General features: G+C 47.7%; 1 protein-coding gene and 1 long non-coding RNA gene across 3 annotated transcripts in view; one reads left to right on the top strand and one right to left on the bottom strand.

Moving 5' to 3' along the window:
• Positions 1 to 20,387, top strand: part of GHRHR (growth hormone releasing hormone receptor) — a 38,134-nt gene that overhangs the window by 12,288 nt on the left and 5,459 nt on the right. The window contains exons 2-9 of one of the 2 annotated variants that reach the window (XM_021674941.2): positions 13,946 to 14,051; positions 14,176 to 14,283; positions 14,977 to 15,074; positions 16,203 to 16,300; positions 17,044 to 17,176; positions 18,915 to 19,056; positions 19,345 to 19,405; positions 19,931 to 20,000. In XM_021674941.2, the coding sequence (XP_021530616.2) occupies positions 13,961 to 14,051; positions 14,176 to 14,283; positions 14,977 to 15,074; positions 16,203 to 16,300; positions 17,044 to 17,176; positions 18,915 to 19,056; positions 19,345 to 19,405; positions 19,931 to 20,000 (801 nt within the window). In that variant the 5' untranslated portion in view covers positions 13,946 to 13,960. Of the gene's footprint in view, positions 1 to 13,945; positions 14,052 to 14,175; positions 14,284 to 14,976; positions 15,075 to 16,202; positions 16,301 to 17,043; positions 17,177 to 18,902; positions 19,057 to 19,344; positions 19,406 to 19,930; positions 20,001 to 20,387 lie in introns of both variants that reach the window. The other variant, XM_021674938.2, reaches the window with a different exon arrangement.
• Positions 12,952 to 17,469, bottom strand: LOC105732865 (uncharacterized). Its single transcript, XR_001111096.3, has 2 exons — positions 16,853 to 17,469; positions 12,952 to 13,624 (listed from the first exon to the last, which is right to left on the bottom strand). It is a non-coding gene; the product is annotated as an uncharacterized LOC105732865 (long non-coding RNA).

The following is a 20,387-nucleotide window of genomic DNA, read 5'->3' as shown; positions in this document are numbered from 1 at the left end:
CAATTTATCTCTTTTTCATTTTTAAAATTGTGGTTAAAATATACATAATTTGCCACTTTTGCCATTTTAAAATGTACCACGATTTAGTGGAATTAAATGCATTCATGATGTTGTGCAAACATCTTCACTAACTTTAAAAAAAATCATATCAAACAGAAACTCTGTACTCATTAAAAAAACAACTCCTCATTATCCCATTTCTCCAGACTTTGGTGACTTCTATTTTCTATGTCTAGAAATTTTCCAATTCTAGATACCTCATATAAATGGAATCATACAATCCTCGTCCTTTTGTGTTTGGCTTATGTTATTTAGCATAACGTGTTCACAGTTCATCCATGCTGTGGCATATATCGTAACTTCATTTCTTTTTATGGTTAAATAATATTCCATTGTAGGTATATATCACATTTTGTTTATTTATTCATTTGTTGATGGTCACCCACCTTTGGCTATCATAAATGACACTGCTATAAATATTAATGTACAAATATCTGTTGGCATGAGTCATATGGTAGTTCAATATTTAACTTTTTGAAAACTGTCTTCCACACAGCTGTGCCGTTTTACATTTCCACTAACAATGCCTGAGAGTTCTGATTTCTCAACATCCTCATCGATACTTGCTATTTTCCTTATTTTTTTAAATAACCATCCTAGTCATTGTAAAGTCGCCATTGTTTGGTTCGTTTGACCCTCCCAAATCTCACGTTGAAATCTGCTCCCCAATGTTGGAGACCATTCCATTGGTCTCTATATATCCATCTCTGTGCCAGCACTACGTTGTATTGATTACCATAGTTTTGTAGATTTGAATTTGAGAAATATGAGACCTCCAGCTTTGGCTTTGTTACAAAATTGTTTCTACTTTTGCGGTCCCTTAAAATTCCATATAAATTTTAGCATGGGGTTTTCTAGGTCTGAAAACAATGGCAATATGATTTTTTATAGAGATTACATTGAACCTGTATATCACTTTGGGTGATATTGTCCTCTTAACAATATTATGTCATTCAATCCATGAACATAGGATATCTTTCCCTTGCTTTAGAGCTCTTCTTTCAGTAGTTGTGTAGTTTGCTATGTAAAAGTATTTCACCTCTTTGATTAAATTTATTCCAAAGTATTTTATTCTTTGATGCTACTGTAAACTGAATAGTTTTCTTAATTTACTTTTCAGAGTACTCATCATTAATTTACAGTAATACACCTAAATTTTGCATGTTAATTTTGTTTTCTTAAACTTTTCTGAATTTTTTTAATGAATAAAAAGAAATGTTAGTCTGTAAATTTCATTCTTAGCAACCACAAAAATGATTTTGAATTCCATAAAAACAAAAAAAGTTTTAAGATGGTCCAAGTTTTCATTTCGCACGGACATACTTGGAATTTACATGGCAAATGCTTAGAGACTACAGCACTAACCAAGGAAGTTTACACAATTTACATAGTACTTGGTGTTCTGCACCACTCCTACTTTGTGTTATCATGTGTGTTTAACATGTATGGTTTCCAACTCTCTGGTTGGCTCAGCTCCTTTCTGGAGAGACTGTTTCATTCATTGCTTAGTATGGGTCCCTGAGTCATCACAGTACTCCTATTACAGTTTCAATATCATTACCAAAATAAACAGAGCCATTTAGACAAAATTTTAAAGTTAAATTCTAGTATAAGAAATTTCAAATAACTTATAAGGCACTTACATCAACAAGAAGCAATAAGACATAACAGCAAACATAGGGGCTTTATTTGACTAGTTGCTTAATACCTTTATATGGATCAATTTATTTCATCCCTACATACAACCTTTTAGATTGCCTTGTTATCCCCATTTTTGAGAAGGAAAAACTGAAGCATAGAATGATTAAGCTAGTAATGGGCAGATGTAGGATTTGAACTAATGCAGATTAGTGGTATGGCTCTGAATTTATTAATTCTAAAATTTTTTTTGTGGATTGAGTTTTCTACATTTAAGATCATGTCATTTGCAAACAGAATATTTTATCTTTTCCTTTCTAATTTGCGTGTTTTTTATTTTTATTTTTGCCTAATTACTGTGGCTAGAACTTCCAGTACCAGGTTGAATAAAAGTGGTGAAAGCGGTCTGCCTTGTTCCTGATCTAGGGGGGCAGGGGATTTTCATTCTTTCAGTGAGTATAATGCCAACTGTTAGGAAAGTACCCTTCTATTCCTAATATACTGAGTGGTTTTTTATCTTGAAATGATGTTGAATTTTGTCACATACTTAATCTGCATCATTTATCTTTTTCAAAAAATTTATTATATTAATGTGATGTATTACACTGATTAATTTTTATATGTTGAGCTACTGCCCTTGAATTGTTGGGATAAATTCCACTTGGCCATGCTGTATAATCCTCTTAATAAGCTGTTACATTTGGTTTGCTGGTATTTTGTTGATGATTTTGGCAGCTATATTCATAAAGATCAATGATCTTCTAAAGAGTATAAAATGAGAAGAAAGGTATGAAAGATTTTATTTTCGTACCTTTATTTACTTTTTCCAGTCTCTGCTTCCCTTCCCTTTCCTTCTTTGCCCTCCCCTCCCCTCCCCTCCCTTCCCTTCTCCCCTCCCCTTCTCCTCTCCTCTTTTTTTTTCTTTTTTCTTTTCTTTTCAAGATGGGGTCTCACTCTGTCACACAGACTGTAGTGCAGTGGCACAATGATAACTCACTGCAGGCTTGGACTCCTGGACTCAAGCAATCTTCATGCCTTAGCCTTTTCAATAGCTGGGACTATAGATGCATGCCACCACACCTGGCTAATTAAAACTTTTTTTTTTTTTTTAATGGTAGAGAAGGGGGTCTCACTATGTTTCCCAGACTGTTCTTGAGCTCCTGACCTCAAGCAGTCTTCCTGCTTCAGCTTCCCAAAGTACTGGGATTACAGGCATGAACCACTGAGCCTGGCCACTTTTCATTCTTTAGTGTAGTTCCAAATTTTCATTTGTTCTCATTTTCCTTTTGACTTAAAAAGCTTCCTTAGGCATTTCCTGTAGTGCAGCTCTGCTGAAAATGAATTATGTCATCTTTGATTTCTCTTTAAAAGTATTTGCCCTCATGTTTAAAATATATTTTCACTAATAGATATAGTTTTAAACTTTTTTCTGTCAGTGCTTTAAAAATATCCCTCCACTGTCTTCTGATTTGCATAGTTTCTGATGAGAATCTGTGGTAATTCTTATTTTGTTCTTTTGCACACAGATTGTCTTTTCCCCTTTCGTGGCCAATAAGGTTTTCTCTTTATTACTGTTTTCAGTAATTTATAATAATTATCATGTGCCTTGGAGTGTTTTTAGTTTATTGTTTATGTTGTTCATTGAACTCCTTGAATCCTTGATATATGTTTTTCATCAACTTTGGTAAAGTTCATCCATTTTGTTATTCGAATATTTTTCTGAACCTCTCTTCCTTCTGTGACTCTAGTTCCATATATGTTAGACTACCTGATATTGTTCCATAATTAACTATGCATAGGTTTCTAAAGCTTTTAGCACTGAAAAAACTGGTACTAACTTACTGTAACATGTCTGAACAGAATCTAGTTTGAGGCACTAAGAAGGGTAAGACATAAGTTTCAAAAGAACTCTTATCAGAGCAGGCCAGGTGCAGTGGCTCATGCCTGTAATCCCAGCACTTTGAGACGCCAAAGTGGGCAGATCATCTAAGGGCAGGAGTTCAAGACCAACCTGGTTAACATGGTGAAACCCCGTTTCTACTAAAAATACAAAAATTAGCTGGGCATCATAGTGGGCATCTGTAATCCCAGCTACTGGGATGGCTGAGGCAGGAGAATTGCTTGAACCTAGGAGTCGGAGGTTTCAGTGAGCTGAGATCGCACCACTGCATTCCATCCAGCCTGACAGAGCAAGACTCCATCTCAAAAAAAAAAACCCCAAAAACCAAAAAAACCCCAGCTCTTACCAGAGCAACATGAATTCTGCTTTAATTGTAGCAAGAACTGATATCAATTATGATCAAGTTGGGTGGAAGAATGGTGAAATAATTGATGCTTTATGAAAAGTTTAGGGAGACAATGCCCCAAATAAATTAGCAGTTTGCAAATGGATAATTCCTTTTAAGAAAGAATGAGATGATGTTAAAGATAAAGCCTGCAGCAGCAGACCATCCACATCAATTTGTGGGGAAAATAATTAATTTTGTTCATTCCCTAATTGAAGAAGACTGATGATTAATGGCAGAAACAATAGCCAATACCATAGACATCTCAATCAGTTCAGTTTACTCAATTCCAGCCGAAAAATTAAAGTTGGGCAAACTTCCCAATTGACGGTTGCCAAAAACATTGCACCCAGATCAGCTTGCCGACAAGAGCAGAGATTTCGGTGGAAATTTTAAACAAGCAGGATCAAGATCCTGAAACATTTCTTCAAAGATTTGTAACAGAAGATGAAAGATGGCTTTGCCAGTACAATCTCGAAGACAAAGCATGATCAAAGCAGTGACTACAAAGAGGTAGAAGTGGTCCTGTTGGGCCTGGCACAGTGGCTCACGCCTGTAATCCCAGCACTTTGGGAGGCCGAGGTGGGCGGATTGAGCTCACGAGTTCAAGACTAGCCTGACCAATATGGTGAAACCCTGTCTCTACTAAAAACCCCCATCTCTACTAAAAATACAAAAATTAGCCAGGCGTGGTGGTGCGTGCCTGTAGTCCCAGCTACTCAGGAGGCTGAAGCAGGAGCGTCGCTTGAACCTGAGAGGAGGAGGTTGTAGTGAGCCAAGATCTTGACACTGCATTCCAGCCTGGGCAACTGAGTGAGGCTCCCTCTTAAAAAAAAAGAAGTGGTCCTGTCAAAGCAAAAGGAGACCGGTCAAGAGCAAAAGTCATGATGAAAACAGTTTTGGAGATGCTCAAGGTATTTTGCAGGTTGGTTTTCTCGGGGAGCCAGAGAACCATAACATCTGCTTCTTATGAAAATATTTTGAGACAGCCAAAGCTTTAGCAGAAAAATGCCCAGGAAACTCTCACTAGAGAATCCCTCTCCACCACAATGCTCCTGTTCATTTCTCTCATCAAACAAGGCCAATTTTTGCAAGAGTTTTGGTAGGAAATCATTACACATCCACTTTACAGTCATGATTTGGCTTTTCATGACATCCTTTTGTTTTCTAATCAGAAAAAATCTTTTAAAGGCACCCATTTTTCTTTAGGTAATAATGTAAAAAAGACTGCATTGACATGGCTGAATTCCCAGGACCCTCAGTGTTTTAGGGCTGAGCTACATGGCTGCTATCACTGCTTACAAAAGTGTCTTGAACTTGATGGAGCTTATGTTGAGAAAGAAAGTTTATATTTTTTATTTTTTAATTACATATTTCCATGAACTTTGTGAAATCCTCTTGTACAAATGGACTTAGTTTATACCTTTTAACTGCTCAGTAGTATTCCATTGCATGAATAAATCACATTTTGTTTAGCTATTCCTTTCTCATTGGACAATTGTGTCGTTTTCTGGTTTTCACTACATGTTATAAACAACACAACTCAGGAGGCAAATATCCAGAAATGGAATTTCTGGCTTATAGGATATGTTCATTCTTAAATTCAATAGATAATATCAAATTGGTTTTCAAAGTGGTTATACAAAATTCACTCTCATCTGCACTTTCTGAATGCTCCCATTTCTTTACATGATCTTCCAGACACTGTGTTATCAGACATTATAGTTTCAGGCAATGTGATATGTGAAAATGGGTAGCTTATTATTATTTTTATTTTCATATTCTTTAGTATTAGCAGGGTTAGACATTTCTTCATCTGTTCATTGGCCTGTATATTTCACTTCTTTTCTGAATTGTCTGTTTATATCCTTTGCTCACTTTTCTACTGAGTTATTTTTCTCTTTCTTACTGATTTTTAAATTTTTTTTTTTTTTTTTTTTTTTTGAGACAGAGTCTTGCTCTGTTGCCCAGGCTTGCAATCTCAGCTCACTACAATCTCTGCCTCCCAGGTTCAATGGATTCTCCTGCCTCAGCCTCCCGAGTAGCTGGGACTACAGCTGTGTGCCACTACACCCGGCTAATTTTTATATTTTTAGTGGAGACGGGGTTTCACCATGTTGACCAGGATGGTCTCAAACTCCTGACCTCGTGATCTGCCTGCCTCAGCCTCCCAAAGTGCTGGGATTGCAGGCATGAGCCACCATGCTCGGCCGAGTTTTAAATATTTTAAAAATATATTTTTGATATTACAGATTTGTTTGTCAAGACTGGTTGGAAATATTTCTTTGTTTGTAGCAGAAAAATGCTTTTAGTTTTCATCTATGACATCTTCTCTTGAACATACATTTTAAAATGTTGATGTGATCACACTTTTTTATTTATGAGTTTTATATGAAAATCTCCTTTATTCCAAGGCCGTAAAAATAAATTTCTATTTTTTGAAGCATTTTTATGAATTTGTTGTTTTATAGTTAGGATTTTAAACCCAGAATTTATGTTTTGTAAATGTGAGCTAGAGATCTAATCTTATTTTTTCATACAAAGAACCAGTTGTTCCAATCTTATTTGCTGTTAGTCCATCTTCATTACATGCCGTCATAAATAATTGTCCACTGTGATCTAGGCTCTATATGAGGTTCTTTATAGTACACGGCTTTCCTTGTCCATTTATCCCACCAACCCTATAAAGAAGGCGTTAGTATCATCCCCATTTTTCTTATGGGAAAACGTAGGCTCATATGGTTTGGATGTTTTGTTCTCACCAAATCCTATGTTGAGATAGACCTGCATCGTTGGAGTAGGCCTGGTGGGAGGTGTTTGGGTCTGGGGTGGATCCCTAGTGAATGGCTTGGTGCCCTCCCCATGGTCATGGGCGAGTTCTCGCTCTGCTAGTTCATGCAAGAGCTCGTAGCTTAAAGAGCTGACATCTCCTCCCTTGCTCTCTCGCTCCCTCTCTCACCATGTGATACACGAAGGGCTCTCCCTTCACCTTCCAACCATGAGTGGAAGCTTCTTGAGGCCCTCACTGGAAGCAGATGCCAGTGCTATGTTTCCTGTACAGTCTGCAGAACTGTGAGCCAAGAGCAACGTCTTCTTAAAAAAAAATTACCAAGCCTTGGATGTTCCTTTATAGCAGCACAAATGGACTAACACAGAGGCTCAGAAAGGCTAAATAACTTGCCAAGTGAATGACAGCTAGAAAGTGATGGAGGCAGAATGTGAATCCTGGGTGTATAGAGAATTAGCTAGAGAAGACAGCTCCATGAAGGAACAGGCTTGCAGGGATCCTTGGGGAACAGAACAGTTAGAGCAGGGTTTCTCAGCCTTGGTCTTACTGATCTTTGGGACTGGATAATTCCTTGTATGGTCGAGGGTGGGGGCATCCTGTGCATTGTAGATACTCAACAGCATCCCTTGTCTCCACTCATTAGACACCAGTGACACCTCCCACCCCACTCCCCACCCCGACTCCTAGTTTTTATTTTCATAATAAAAAGTGTCTCCAGACGTTGCCTAGTGTCCTCTAGGGAAGCAAAATTGCTCCAGGTTAGGAACCAGTCGTTTAGACAGTAATCACTATTATTAATTATCACTATCAACCTCAATTATTAGCCATCATTAATGCTAATGATAGTGGTGCTAATTATCAAGAGTGATTAACTGTAAGACTTTTTTTCCCTGGTGCTGTTGCTTCTTTGTAGCTGAGGAACAGAAGGTTCTAGCTTTCCTTTCAAGTTGTACCTTCTCAGCACACTGCTCTTCCAACCTGTGAGCTCTCAGCCTGCCAAGAGAGGAGCTCTGCCCTCCCCTGAAAGTGTAAAAGTGTGCAGAGCTCTGTGTGGCATGCTGCTTGCACCCTTCTCACAGGTAATCTCGTGAAAATGCTTGCACAGGGTAGGAGCGTTTTGGGGCTTGGGGTGGTTCATGTTTTCTTTTTGAAATATTTTTCTTCAGCATGTTGTTGACAATGAACAGAAATGGAAAAATAAAGCCCTGCTGATGTCCAAATGAGCCCAAATCCAGATGTGGCGGGGGCGAGTCGCCTTCAACATTCATGATGCACTGGGGCCGTAAACATGTCTGGAGTTCTAGCTCCCAGCCCAGCAGCTTCTGTGAGTGGAGACGTGCACACAAACATCAGGACGGGTTGGCTACTGGGACATTCAGGTCTTTCAGAAACGACGTCTTTGAAATTTCAAGATGCTGTGCAAGATCCAGGGCATTTAGAACACTGTCTTTAGCCGGCCGGTGGAGATCATGCATTTTAAAGTCTAAAACTATAATAAAAGCAACCAGGCAATGAACGTTCAATATAGTTTGAGTGACTACGTAAGTCTTCTCATTTCTGCTCCCAATGAGAGTTGTCCTCTCCCTGTTCAAGATGGCCTGGCCCATGAATCGTTTCACAAAGCTTCCAACCAACCTCATTTCCCCCTCTTGCCATGAGTGTTTCTGGAGAGATTTTGACAAGCCCCCATGTGAAGTCCAGAGCCTTGATGTTTGCAGCTTCAGCCCACCATCCACGCTAGAGTCCTTGCCCTATACAGGACCCGGGTCTTGCTGACATGACACATTCCTGGTCAGTCCATGCCAGTGCTTAGAGATCACACTTCCTTTTCTAGGACCATTCCAACCCTCCATGTCCACTGACATCCGTCTCCACTGATACTATACCCTTCTCCTTCCCCACCAGGCTGCACAGCTCTGACCTCACTCTCCAGCCCTATGGCTAAGGCAAGGAGCCCACATCAAGTAATCTGGGGGCTTCTGAAGGGCAGGTCCGGGTCCCCTTCCTATTCTCTAAGATCCCATCAATCTGACGGCCACCAGAGACCTGGACTCAGAGAAAGAAGAAAGTGGTAGAGAATATTGACCAAGTGACCAGTGGCTGTCACCTTTCTGGGCCTTTGCTATCAGGACAGACACACGAGCAGACTTATGGCCAGAGTAGAAGGTGATGGGGGTGGGGGCTCAGCCCCTGCCTGCTGGAAAGAGTCCCACCTCAGAGCCAGGGCTCAGCTGAGCAGGTGTCCTGAAATCCTGGTGAATATTCAGAGGGCTGTGTCCCCTTGGCTGGCTCCTGCCTATGCAAACAGCCACCTGAAAAGGGAAGCAGAGGGTGTGGTGGCAGTGGCTGTGTCAGGGGACAGCAGGGGAGGGAAGACAGCCAAGGTTCACTGAGGCTGGCGGAGGGAGCCGCTGCTGGGCCCACCATGGACCGCCGGATGTGGGGGACCCGAGTCTTCTGCGTGTTGAGCCAGTTACCGACCGTGAGTAGCCAGCTCAGACCCTCCAGCTTCTACTAGGCTCCAGATTTGGGAGTCATGGGGCCAACTGGAGCCTGGCAGAGACCCTACTGCCTTTCTCCCACTCTAAAGTCCCTCCCTACGAGCAGGTGGCAGGCTGTGGCTTGGAGCACTCCTGATACTGGGGCCCCCCACTCATCTCCCTCTGCCAGGCAGTCTGCTGTGATTCTGGGTAGCGCTATTAACACAGACTTCCTCTTGCTTCCCCCAGGGCCTGGCTGTGCCCTCTGGGGACCACAGAGACTCTGTCTGCCCCAAGACAGTGCCTCAGAATTGGGGAGGCAAAGTCAGGCCCCCCTCTTAGTTCCCCCAGTCTGCTCTTTCTCTCAGCTGTGCATCTGCGATGCTTCCACATGCTCCCCTGGTAGGATTTCCGGACCCCTCCTTAGCCCCATGACTCCCTGAGCCATCTCCAATTTGGTGGTTTTCTTTGAAGACAGTGTGGCCAGGGAAGGAGTGGAACCTGAGGAGCTGGTGGAGACCAGCTGCTTCTGCTCCAGCAGTTAGGGGATCCATCAACCTCTTGTGATGCTGAGGGCTGGAGAGGCTTTTGGCAACCAAATACTACTCCATGGGCTAGGGCGCTGGAGCACGGAGCATCAGGACAGACAGCCTTTCCCAAATAGGCTGCAATTTTCCAGTAACTTTCCACAAGGTTATTGCAAGTGACAGCAGGGACCAGGATGGGAGTCACAAAGTTCTGGGATGGTGGGGGCTGAAGCATTCTTCCTCCTCAGCTGCCCCTCGCGAGCACCTTGCTGCACCTGCTCCCAAGTGCACAGGCTTTGGGCTTGAATCCTGGACCCGTGAAACTAGCCGTGTGGCCCGCAAGTCCCTCAGCCTTCCTGAGCCTTATCTCTTTTGTAAAAAGAGAACATATCTGCTGGCCAGGTTTGTTGTGCATTGAGCGGAATCTGATTTGTCAAGGGCTGGGTAGAGGGGTGCAACACAGGAAACTTTGACTGCCCCCTGGCGCCATCTCTGTGCTCTGCAGCAAAAGCTTTATTTTTAGCAGGGGGACCCAGGACCTGGTGGTGGCCGTTCAGCAGATGGTGTTGATATGAAAGCTAGAACTAAATCACTGTTGGCCAGGGGGGGCTCCATCCCCTGCAGACACCAGGAAGAGTGGCAGGCACAGATGCAAGGCCTGGGGGTCCAGGGCAAGGGAGCCTCCCCTCAGGAGTGTGTAGGGGTGACTGGGAGCCCCAGGATGTGTTTTGCCAGTCCTGATTGAGCAGGAACATTTGGATAAATCTTGGAATGATCTGTCTTTCCACCCCACCACTTCCCTCCCTAGAATCTCCCCTTCCATCTGGCCCTGTGACCACACATCCCGAGTCATTAGTTGGGCTTCCCTAAATTTCCCTCCTCCTCTTAGCAGTGTGGGCACCGTCTATCTCTCCTTTTGGCCCTAGGCTGCTCACATGGCGTCCTTTGTCCTCAGTGGTTCCCCTTGATTGGCTCTGAGAAGGTTCCCAGGCAAAGTTGGGGCTTTCCAGACCATGTAGCAGGAGGAAGGCTAGGCGGAGACCATGGCTCTCTCAACAGTCCAGGGTCGATGTCAGGCTGATGGTGTGAGAAAGTCCCATACAGTCTCACCTGCCCCCTTCCTTCCCCGCTTTGTTTCCTCAGTCTGTTGGGAGATGTTGGGGAGATGCAATGGGGCTCTGCCCTGAGATGGACCTGGGGCCACTGAGTCCTGGGGAGGAAGCCAAGAGCTGAGTCTGGGGTACCCACCAAAATGAGATCTGGAGCCTGGGTAGTGGGTGACATCTGCACCCTGAGGCCCTGCATGGCTAAACAGCAGATGGCAGAGCTGGGTCCAAGCTGGATTTGGGGCAATAGGGTCAGCAGGGTGGGACAGGAGTGACTTCTGCCAGGGCAGTGCTGGTGGCGGTGACCCTCCTTACTGGGTTGGGTCTCAGATCCTCTCCTAGCCCACGGGTCCATGGCAGAGCTCTCGGGGCTCTCCATGTGGTCACTCACTGTCTCCTGTCCTCACCTGGTGGTCAAAGTCTCTACTCTCTGACCCCAGCCCGTCTTAGGTCTGCTGCACTATTTGCTGTGCCTGCATTTCTCCCAAAGAACACCAGCTGTTAATAAAACATTTGCTGACACGGATCCTGCTGGACATTGAGAGAGAGAGAGAGAGACAGAGAGAGAGAGAGAGAGAGAGAGAGGGAGAGAGGAAGTGTGTGAGGGTGTGTGTGTGTGTGTGTGTGTGTTTGTGGTCATGGGAAGAGAAACAGTCCTGGGCAGATACTTCCCAAATACACCTTTTTCCACTTCCCCTGTCTTTGCACATGCTGTTTTTTGGTTCCAGATGCTGTTCTCCTCACTGTGTGTGTCTGGCTTTAAAAATGCTCCTTTGTCCAGAGGTTCAGCTCAAATGTCCCCTCTCCTATCCCTGTGAGATGGGCACTCCCTCCCATGGCACCTGTCTTGCTTCTTTTTGTTTTTTTTTGAGACAGAGTCTGGCTTTATCACCCATGCCGGAGTGCAGTGGCATGATCTAGGCTCACTGCAACCTCTGCCTTCCAGGTTCCAGCATTTCTCCCACCTCAGCCTCCTGAGAGCTGGGATTACAGGAGTGTGCCACTACGCCCTGCTAATTTTTGTATTTTTGTAGAGATAGCGTTTTGCCACATGGGTCAGGCTGGTCTGGAACTCCTGACCTCACGTGATCTGCCCACCTTGGCCTCCCAAAGTGCTGGGATTACAGGTGTGAGCCACTGTGCCTGGCCCCTGTCCTGGTTTTGATCACAGTTTGCCCAGGGTCTATTAGGACCCAGCCCTTTCTCCTTTCCCAGCCACTCCTCCCCTGTGAGAGCCTGGGGAACAGAATTCTACACTCGCTGACTTGGATGTGTGTGTTATTCAAAAATGTGTATGCTGTATACCCAGTTCACAGAGCAGAAAGCATGTTTTGTGAACTTGGCTCCCCTTATATGCATCTGTTTGGGCTCTGGGCTGCTGGGTGATCAGTTTGGTGCTCCTCCAGTTTGGGGCAGTGGGAGGGAGACGTGCCAGGAATTCCTGCATTGACTCCCAGTTCCCTGGAGAACTTGTGGAAATGCAAAGCGCTGGATCCACCGTGGATCTCTGGATATTCCTGCCTCCGTCCCAGTGGATCTCTAGTTGGTTCCCGAGGCACACTTTCAGAAATAGTGCTAGATGATTTCCAAAAAATCCAACTTGTTTCCAGCTTCCAGAGATCATTCCTCACGGCCACTGTGTAGCACGAGATCTGGGAAGCTCCTAAAACTGCAATCTTTCAGGGCTGCTCAGCCATCAAGGCTATGATCCTTTCATCTACCCATCCACGAGCCCGCACCTCCATCCCTACACAGCTCTCTCACTTATCCACCATGGACCCATCCACGAGTCATCTGTCTGTCCATTCATCCATCCACCACCCTCCCAGCCCTATATATGTCTTCCGTCTGTCTGTATACTCATCCACTCCACCAGCCAGCTGCCCAGCAGGCATCCCTCCCTCCCTTCCTTGCTCTGTGCATCCACATTCGATTGCTCCTCCACCTCGTTTGTGTGCTCACTTATCCATGTGCTCATTCATTCATCCATCTTCTCTCACTAACTTACTCATTTACTCACGTGTTCCTGCCCACGTGCACCCCTAAAAGCAGAGACTGAGACAAAGGTCAGAAATTTAAAATGGTTTCCAGTGGGGTAAATCCAAAGTATTCACTGAGCTGCATTCCTCTGGAGACTAGAGAAGAATCCATTTGCTTGGCTTTTCCTTGCCTTGGTGTCCTTTCTACTTCAAAGCCAGCAGTGCGGCACCTTTAAATCTCAGTTCCCACAACACACATCCTCATGACGCCTCCTCTGATTCTAACTCTCCTGCCCCCCGCACCCCCTATAAGGAGCCTTGTGGTCGGGCCCACTCAGAAAGTCAAGGACGATCGTCCCATCTCAAGACCCTGAACTCAATCACATCTGCACAGTCCTTTTGCCATATAAGGTGACATATTCACAGGTTCCAGGGATTAGGATGTGGACATCTTTGAGGGCCATTATTCTATTTACCAAGGTAGTTTACACAGAATTGCTTCCAGGGAGCAGGAGTGCAGAGCAAGGAGAGTAGCACAGGGAAGGAGGAAGGGCCCTGGCAAGGATAGAGTTGGCTGTCTCTGCAAGGTCTTCGGAAGCACATTGTCTTCTGTGTCTCAGAACTCACTTCCATGAGGCAGAATGGAGAAACAGTCACTCGAACCCTAGGCAGACCCAGGTTTGTATAATACCAACTTCCCCTCTTCCAGTGTGACCTCGGGCAAGTCAGTCAGTCCTGACCTCCGCTTCCTGAGCTGTGAACTGGAAAGAACAAGAGCGTTAACCGCGCAGGAGAAGATTAGAGCCAGCCAGCCTTCCTTTTCTCCTTCCTTCCTTAGAACAAGAGTATTAACCACAAGGGAGATTATTAGAGCCATCCCTTTCCCTCCTGCTTTTCTCTTCCCCTTCCCTTCCTTGTATTTGAACTTCCACTGCACACACCTGAAAGTGCTGTGAGCAGGTCTTTGCTTAGGATCAAGACACAGAAATGAATCAGGCCTTGTCCCTATTCTCAGGCCATTTGGACCACAGAGCCTGGAAGGGCACCCAATTGGCCTGGCTCATCCTGTTCACTGTTTCCAGCAGGTATTGGGCCACATGCACCCAGAATGTGACTTCATCACCCAGTTGAGAGAGGAGGAGAGCGCCTGTCTACAGGCAGCAGAGGAGACGCCCAACACCACCCTGGGTATGGGGCCTGGGAGGCAGGCGGCGGTTTCTCTGATTTTTATGTCCTTCAGCCTTAACCCTTGAATTGTGGGGGCAGCCCTGTGCCTGGACCGAGTCTCCCCTGCTCCTGGCTGTCTCTTCAGGCTGCCCTAGGACCTGGGATGGGCTGCTGTGCTGGCCGACGGCAGGCTCTGGCGAGTGGGTCACCCTCCCCTGCCCGGATTTCTTCTCTCACTTCAGCTCAGAGTCAGGTGAGGGGTCTTGGGTGTGGCGGTGGGAAAGGGAGTAGGGTGCTAGGTGAGGGGGGGCAGACACATCACTGGCTTTGGGGGCAGGCAGACCTGGGTTTGTACCAACTTGCCCTCTTCTGGGGTGACCTCGGGCCAGTCAGTTGATCCTGACTTCTGTTTCCTGAGCTGTGAACTGGGGCAACAAGAGCATGAACTGCGCAGGAGAGGATTAGAGTGTGGAAGCTGTAAGTGCTGGACCTGGGTGCCCGCCAGGTGTCAGCAGGAGGCAGGCTGCAAGTGGGGAGGAGGGCAGGCTTGCCTGACTGCTAAGACGCTGCCAGCTGCCCAGGGCGGGGTGGGTGGGGCACCCTGCTGCTCTACCTCACCTCCCTGGCCTGGGTGCCCGGACAGTGAGGGCCTCTTTTCTCCCCCACTGCCCTTAGGATGCTGGTAGCCCAGCTCACCACTCTCTGCCCCTCAGGGGAATAACCCTCTCTGGGAAGAGATGGTGCCTTTGAAGCCAGAGATAGGAGGCCCCATAGTGTATCCCTGGGCAGGCTGGACCAGGGCCCCAGGCCTCTGGAGACACCCTCTTTGTCGCTGAGAGGAACTGTCCATGTAACCCTGCCAGGGTCACTTGATGGTCCACGGCACCCCAACCCCTCCTGGGAGGAGGGAAGGAGTTGTGGCTAGAAAGTCTTGCTTGCCTCCCAGGGGCCGTGAACCGGGATTGCACCATCACTGGCTGGTCAGAGCCCTTTCCACCTTACCCCGTGGCCTGCCCTGTGCCCCTGGAGCTGCTGGCCGATGAGGTAAGACGATCCTGGCATCTTGGAGGAAGGACTGCCATGGACATTTGTATGGGTGGGTGCACAAATGTGGGGGCTGCCATTCCCTGGCCTGCAGGTTGGAATATTACAGTTTTCCAGAGAGGGCAGTGAAGTGTCTGGAGGAGAAGGGGTCTTTTGCTAACTTACTCGAGGCTGACCCACCAGCCAAGTTACTTGAAGGGAGAAGTGGGGCAGAGGGCAGGTGGGAGATCTGTCGGCTGCTATCTTGCTTCAGTGTCCAAGCCTCCAGGACAGGGAGCTTGGGGTGGTTCCAGAGGAAACAAGGCTCCTGGCAGGCCTGGGGAAGCTCCTTCTCTTCTCTGGCCCTCAGTCAGTGGAGCAGTGTGCATGGTTGTGGTGTGGGCCAGTGAGGGAAACTCAAGCCTAGAGAGATTGCAAAAAGCTCCTAATACCAGCCAGCACACCCCACCCTTCTGCATCCTGCAGAGCCTTTGCCAGGCACTCCCACACGCATCATCCCTTTTCTCTATCCCTGTGATCTCTGAAAGGTAAAGCATGACTGTAACCATTTTTCAGATGCAAAGACAGAGACAGGCAGTGATTGCCTGAGCCCCACAGGAGAGCTGGGATTGGGGCCAGTGCCCGGGCCCTGCTCCCTGCCTTTGCCTGCACCCTCTATCTTCAGGGCCAGGCTGGACTCTGATTGATCCAAACACTTGGCCATGGAAAGCTTTTGCCTGCCTGATATGGCTGTCCCCAGGTGTCCCTGGCTGTCTCCTTTACTTGGGGACATTGTGTTCCTAAGCCCGGTGAGCAAGCTGGATGTCAATAAACAAGCTGATTTCCTCTTGGGCTTTTGTCATTCCCCAGGGACACGTAGTTTCTGTGGCTGCCTCTCCCTGCCCCCCAACATCCTGAGTGCTAAGCATCTCCACTCCCGGCCACGGCCCCTCCCTCACCCACAGCTCAGGCAGGAAACTAAATCTTCAGTGCATGGGGGGAGCTTTCCATGGTACCTGCGGACACCTCTGCCCCCAGATGGGGAGTGTTGGGGTGGAATGGCAAAGGCTTCACCTGCTTGACTGCCAAGCCTCTCTTTCCCTCCAAGGTCCAGAAGCTAAGACTTTCTTCTGTCTCTGCCCTTCCCAGAAATCTTACTTCTCCACTGTGAAGATTGTCTACACCATGGGCCATAGCATCTCTATTGTAGCCCTCCTTGTGGCCATCACCATCCTGGTTGCTCTCAGGTTTGCCATCCTAATCACCAGCTCAAGAACCTTCCTTGGCTCCCTATTTCCCAGAGGGCCAAGTCTGATTTCTTGCCTGGATAGCCATGAACTTCCCAGATCTAAGCACCATATCCATGTCCGACTTTCCCTTCTCTCTTCCCCAGCATGTAGACCCATCTCTTCAAACACCAGAACTCACTCCTACCTCCGCCCCTTTGCTCTTGCGGCACTCATTGCATTTGCTTGGAATTCCTTATTTTTCCTCAGTGTGTTTATATTTGAGAAAGCCCAGCTCCCATCTGCATCTAACAATCCTCCGCCTCCCACCTGAGTCCCTCTTGACTGTTACAACTCTCTGATCATTGTCCCTTTTCAGCCCCTCACCCGCTCCTCCAGCCTTCAAAGTCTGAGCACCGCATCTGGCCTGTGCTGTTCTTGGTCTCATGGGGATGAGTGTCTCTGACCATCCAGGGGGTCCCATGGGCAGTACCTGCCATTTCTGCCCCCGTTCCCCCAGACTCTGAGCACTGCCAAGGCAGGGACCAGATATTCCTCTGTTTCCACACTTACCCTGAGCACAGGAATGGTTGCTCAGCTGTCCTGCAAGGGTTAAACTGAAACCTCAAGTTCAGCTCAGTTCAATTCTGCTTGAATTGCATTCAATTCGATTCATCTCCTGCCCCGCTCAGCCCGGTCGCAGCACACCCAGAATCCCCTCTCCCCGCTTGCTTCTTGTTTCTCATTTCTCCCATTCACACCAGGAGGCTCCACTGTCCCCGGAACTACGTCCACACCCAGCTGTTCACCACCTTTATCCTCAAGGCGGGAGCTGTGTTCCTGAAGGATGCCGCCCTCTTCCACGCTGACGACACTGACCACTGCAGCTTCTCCACCGTAATGGCCGTGGGCAGAGGGGCTGGGCTGGTGGAGGAGAGAGGAGGTGGGATTACAGACCCAGATGTGCCTGCCCCAGCCTGCCTTGCCCTGTGGGCTGACCCTGGGGCTCCTGCAGGCATGGCCAGTTACAGAACAGGAAAGTGCCCGTCTCTCATGTCAGACCCTAAGTCCTCACGCCATTCCTGGGAAAGATCGTGGTGTCAATCCATGTAATTTTCCATGTTGCATGCTCTACTCCGCGTTCTGTAATCTAACCTAGACCACGTTTCACTACGCACAGCCTTTTCCTTTCCTTTGATACCTCCTCAGCACTCATTGGTCTGTGCTGGGGGTGTGTATGCAAGCGGCCGGGAGGAGCCGGGTCCCTCCTTCAGGAAGTGCCCGAGGGACAGAATGCACACAGATTAGAGGACGTCCAAGTGGAGGAAGCTGAGAGTGGGGGGATAACGAGAGGGGGCTTCAGGGAGGAAGGGACCCTGGAGCTATGTTGGCGGCAACGATAGGGAGATGGGGAAGGAGGACATGTGAAGGGGAGGGACCCGGGTGAACAAACTCGCAAAGACAGGAGGACCTGGGCCATGTCCCGGAAACTGGGAAGACACCATGGGAGAGGTGGGGTGGAGACAGTAAGAGGCAACCGAAATTAAAGGGAAGCTGGGCAGAGTGGGGAGACCCAGCACCTGTTAGATTCTCTATAGGTGTCCTGGAAATGAACAGTGAAATCTGCGAGCAAACATATGACCTCAATTAACTGATGAAAGGTTTAATCATACTTCATATTGAACACTTATTTTGTGCCAGGCATTTCAATAAGTGCTTACCACGTACAGCTGTCCCTTGAACAACGTGGGGGTTAATGGTGTTGACCCCCCTTTCAGTTGAAAATTCAAGTATAACTTTTGACCACCCCCAAACCTAACTACTGATAGCCGGCTGTTGACCTGAAGCCTTACCGATAACATAAATGGTCGATTAACACATGTTTGGTCTGTTACATGTGTTATATACTGCATTCTTACAATAAAGTTAGAGAAAAAATTTTAAGAATATCATAAGGAAGAGAAAATAAATGTACTGTTTTTAAACGGAAGTAAATCATCATGAAGGTCTTCCTCCTCATTGCCTTTAGGTTGAGTAGGCGGAGGGGGAGGAGGAAGAGAAGTCGGTCTTGCTGTCTTAGGGGTAGCAGAGATGGAAGAAAATCCATGTGTAAATGGACTTCAGCAGTTCACACCTGTGTTGTTCGAGAGACAGCTGGCATTATCTCTTAAATTTTTAAAACAGCTCAAAGAAGAAAGGATCGCTTTCATCCCATTTTGTAGAGGAGAGGCAATTGGCAAGGTCACCCAGTTGACGTCAGCTCGGGAAGGGTGGGGCTAAGTGAAAATAGAAGCAAGTCTTAGGCAGAGTTTCTAATTAATCCTTATGACAAGGACACGAGCTAGGTAGTGGAAGTTTTTCCTTTTACAGATGAAAAGCGAAGGTGTGAGGTGATTTCACAGCAAATAGATGGTAAATTAGAAGCCAGGCAGTCTAGATCCCAAATATGTGCTCTTCACCCTCACTGTATATCACCATATCCCCTCTCGGGTGGCCCAAGGAGCTGGAGTTCCCAGCCTAAGATGGAGGGGCCTGGAGGTTGTATATCTGAGTGGGGTACAGGTGACTGGGGTGGGGCTCCAGTGGGTGTCCCGGCTCGGAAGCACTCGAGTATCATCCCCAGGTTCTATGCAAGGTCTCTGTGGCTGCCCTGCATTTCGCCACCATGACCAACTTCAGCTGGCTGTTGGCAGAAGCCGCCTACCTGACATGCCTCCTGGCCTCCACCTCCCCCAGCTCAAGGAGAGCCTTCTGGTGGCTGGTTCTCGCTGGCTGGGGTGAGTGCCCAGGGTGGGTTGGGCACCGTGGGAAGGTACTGGGCTGGGAAGGCCAGGGAGCTCACATAAAAGCCCCTCCAGCTAACTCTGAGGCCCAGAGAAGGGGAGGGATGGGCCACAGTCCGGCAGCAAGTGTTGGAGTGTGGGACCAGGACCCTGGCTCTGGGGTCCTGCCTGGCCCTGCCTTTGCAGTTCCCTGAGTGGCTGATGGTGGTGAGGGAGGTGGGGCCAGGTCTCAGAGCCAAGGATGCAGACCCCCTCACTTGTGTGTCCCCTGTACTCTTGTAGGGCTGCCTGTACTCTTCACTGGCACGTGGGTGGGCTGCAAGCTGGCCTTCGAGGACACTGCGTGAGTCAGAGCGGCCGCCTCGTCACAACCACTGGGCCTACATAGGGTGTGGAGTGGACAGTCAGGCCACAGGCTGTTCTCCAGGCTGGGAAGAGGAGGAGGAGGGACTGCCCGGCTAGGATGCGGGGTGGGAGAACGTTCTGTGGATAGCACAGAAGGGGCATGAGCCAGGCAGGGAGTGCAGCTGATTCCCAGGGCTGTGGGGCTGGAGGAAGGTGGGGTGGGAGAGCTGCCAAGGGTCCTCCTGGAAAAAGGGATGTGTAGGGTCCAGCAAGGAGGCATCGAACATACAGAGTTCAGAAACATTTGTCCATCTAGGTGGATAGAAAGGGTGAACCAAGCCTGGATTGGGGTGCCCCTTTGGGTGAGATCCTAACTGGCTGAGACAGACGAGAAGGCTGGAGGGGGGGTGGGGTGAGGCCAGAAGGCACGAATGCCCGAGAGAGGAGGGAGGTGCATTTGTGCCACTGGGTCATCACAGTGAATGGGACTTTCCAATAATGGCATTCTTGCCTCTCTCTCCAGGTGCTGGGACCTGGACAACAGCTCCCCCTACTGGTGGATCATCAAAGGGCCCATCGTCCTCTCGGTTGGGGTCAGTCCCTGGGCCATTGTTCTTGGCTTTATCCAGTTAACCTCCCTGGATCTACCGAGGGGCTGTGCACAGCAGGAAATGCAACTCCAGGCTGGGAGTCTTGAAAACAGAGCTCCAGCCTTGCTCTGCCACTGATTCTCTGTGAGGCCCTCTTTGGGCCTCAGTATTGCATTTGTAAAGCCAGAGGAATGGTGGTTTCCACCAGCATGCAGGCTGTTCCAGCTCAGTTTTGATGAGTCTACTGTGCTGGTTGCAGCTCATTTACCACTGCAGTGAGAGGTTGGGGTGTGGGGTGTGGGGTGGGGGCAGTAAATAGACCACACGGCTAAACCCCTCCCCTCCCTCTGCTCCCACACACAACACAGAGGCAGTTAAGACCGCTTTGCA

Source organism: Aotus nancymaae, unplaced genomic scaffold (assembly GCF_030222135.1).
Source record: "Aotus nancymaae isolate 86718 unplaced genomic scaffold, 86718_ANA_hifiasm-v0.15.2.pri h1tg000025l, whole genome shotgun sequence".
In the NCBI taxonomy this organism is placed as follows: Eukaryota; Metazoa; Chordata; class Mammalia; order Primates; family Aotidae; genus Aotus; species Aotus nancymaae.
This window is presented reverse-complemented; position numbering and strand designations above follow the sequence as displayed.